General features: G+C 47.7%; 1 protein-coding gene across 1 annotated transcript; it reads left to right on the plus strand.

Annotated features, from left to right (window-relative positions):
* Positions 1-456: 456 nt before the first annotated feature.
* ATOH7 (atonal bHLH transcription factor 7) lies at positions 457-915 on the plus strand. The gene has a single exon (XM_046652893.1). It carries the CDS (start codon positions 457-459, stop codon positions 913-915), a length of 459 nt encoding a protein of 152 aa, XP_046508849.1.
* The last annotated feature ends 1208 nt before the right edge of the window (positions 916-2123 follow it).

Consider the following 2123-nt stretch of genomic DNA (forward strand, 5'->3'; position numbering starts at 1 on the left):
TCTCCTCCTTCAAAGATTCATCCAGCACTCTCCGACAGCTACTGCGGAAAAAGCGCTCCTTCCCTATCTGAGCTTCGGGAAAGATTTCATCTTCCTGAAAAGAAGTCTCAGGCTTCCCCAGAGGACTTGAAAGGCCTTCCCGTAACCAGCCACACCAAATTCTGCTACGAGAAGCTTCCCTTCTCTTTTTCAACTTCACGTTGGGAAAATGACTTTCTCTTCAGCATCTCAATTTCCCCTAAATTTTGGCAAGTGAAGAGACATCATTCTGGTTATCCAGTAGGACAGAAGGCGGAGTCCCGCACTGTCCACTGTACACTTTGATTCCACGCGGGTTGCTTTGTGCATGACTTATTTGCTAAGAAGAGGCACGTTGGGGAGCCGCTCCACAGACCAGCCCACGCGCAGGTCCTAGCCGGCGAGCGAGCTCCGCGCCTCCCACCTTCAACGCCGGGGATGAAGTCCTGCAAGCCCAGCAACCCGGCGGCGGCAGCGCGCGCCGCGGCCCCGTGCGCTGGCGGCGCCGAATGCGCGGGCACGTGCTCCGGGGCCGGACGGCTGGAGAGCGCGGCGCGCAGGCGTCTAGCGGCCAACGCGCGCGAGCGCCGCCGCATGCAGGGGCTCAACACGGCCTTCGACCGCCTGCGCAGGGTGGTCCCCCAGTGGGGCCAGGATAAAAAGCTGTCCAAGTACGAGACTCTGCAGATGGCGCTGAGCTACATCATGGCTCTGACTCGCATCCTGGCCGAGGCCGAGCGATTCGGCTCGGAGCGGGACTGGGTCAGTCTCCACTGTGAGCACTTCGGCCGAGACCACTATCTTCCATTCGCGGGCGCGAAGCTGCCGGCAGAGAGCGAGCCCTACGGCCAGAGGCTCTTCGGCTTCCAGCCCGAGCCCTTCCAGATGGCCAGTTAGGGCGCGCGACCCCGCCGCGGTGAGAGGCCCAGCGGTCGCGCTCCCGAGCCGCAGCCCTCCTCCAAGTTACAACAGGGGCGTGTGGTGGCCTAGGATGCATTCTTAGAGTAAAATTAGCGAACTTTCAGGTTACTTTTACTCGCAGCACCAGGTCCTACGGACGAACGATTTTATTGCCTTTCTTTTTTCCTCCTTATCAGTGTGTTGTAGATTTCATGAATGGATATTGTGATGGTTTTGGTTGCTGTGCAAATAATGCCCCCTCTCCCCTTTCTGGACTACTTTGAGGGAAAACAATCTTAAGAAAAAATAGGATTAGGCTATACTGCTGTTTTAGTCCTCAAAGAAATAATGACTTTCTTAAACTTTGTAAGTTTGTCCTGTTCGGGTGAAGTTACAGTATCCATTACTTGTGTTTACTTAAAACAGAGCTATCTTCCTGTCGTGTAATTGCATTTATGCTTAGTGCATTGTTTGTGTATGCATGAGGTAGTGAAACTTTTTTTTTGGTAGAGTACGTGGGCATGAGTGCTCTGTGTTTTTAAAAACTGTGTATACGTTATTAAAAAATAGATTTTGTAAAATATAAATAAAAAGGTCGGTTTGTTTTCCGTGGCAAGTGCCCTGCTAGTTTCCTGATGGCACTAAAGGTCTCTTTGCGGTGGGGACACTGAGTGCCCACCTGAGGAAAGATGTGGAGTGTTTCTGTCTAATCCCACTGGTTGGCAAATGTGCTGGTTTGTAATACTTGGTCCAAAAAGACAAGCTGATGAAAGTCCGAGTAATTAATTTGAAAGTTTTCTCTAACAATTTGGAAATATAAATATATTTTTCATGTTTTTTAAAAAAGATTAATTAATTGAAATATTTAGTTTTTAAATAACTAGATATACAGTTCCTCAATATTTTATTTTCCTTATTAAGCCAATTAGTAACTACTGATTCCTTACAAATATATATATTTGTTCCTCTGTAGGAAACAGACATTGAGAGAAATAATAAATGTTGCTTTTGGAAGTGATTTCCTTTTAATCGGTACAAGTTGAACAATGAGAGGTTCACTACCATCAAGGCCAATCAAGATGGGAGCAAAATAATACACATGGTATTGGTTTGAATTACTTTTATAAATTTGCTTAACCATTGGATGGATAATCCAGAGCTTTTATGTAAAGAGTGACTTGGTACTCAACAGCCCTGCATGCATG

This window comes from Equus quagga, chromosome 2 (genome assembly GCF_021613505.1).
Source record: "Equus quagga isolate Etosha38 chromosome 2, UCLA_HA_Equagga_1.0, whole genome shotgun sequence".
Taxonomy (NCBI): Eukaryota; Metazoa; Chordata; class Mammalia; order Perissodactyla; family Equidae; genus Equus; species Equus quagga.

What these genes read in the sequence shown, in the direction of transcription:
- ATOH7 (XM_046652893.1), top strand. Translation starts at nt 457, where the DNA reads ATGAAGTCCTGCAAGCCCAGCAACCCGGCGGCGGCAGCGCGCGCCGCG.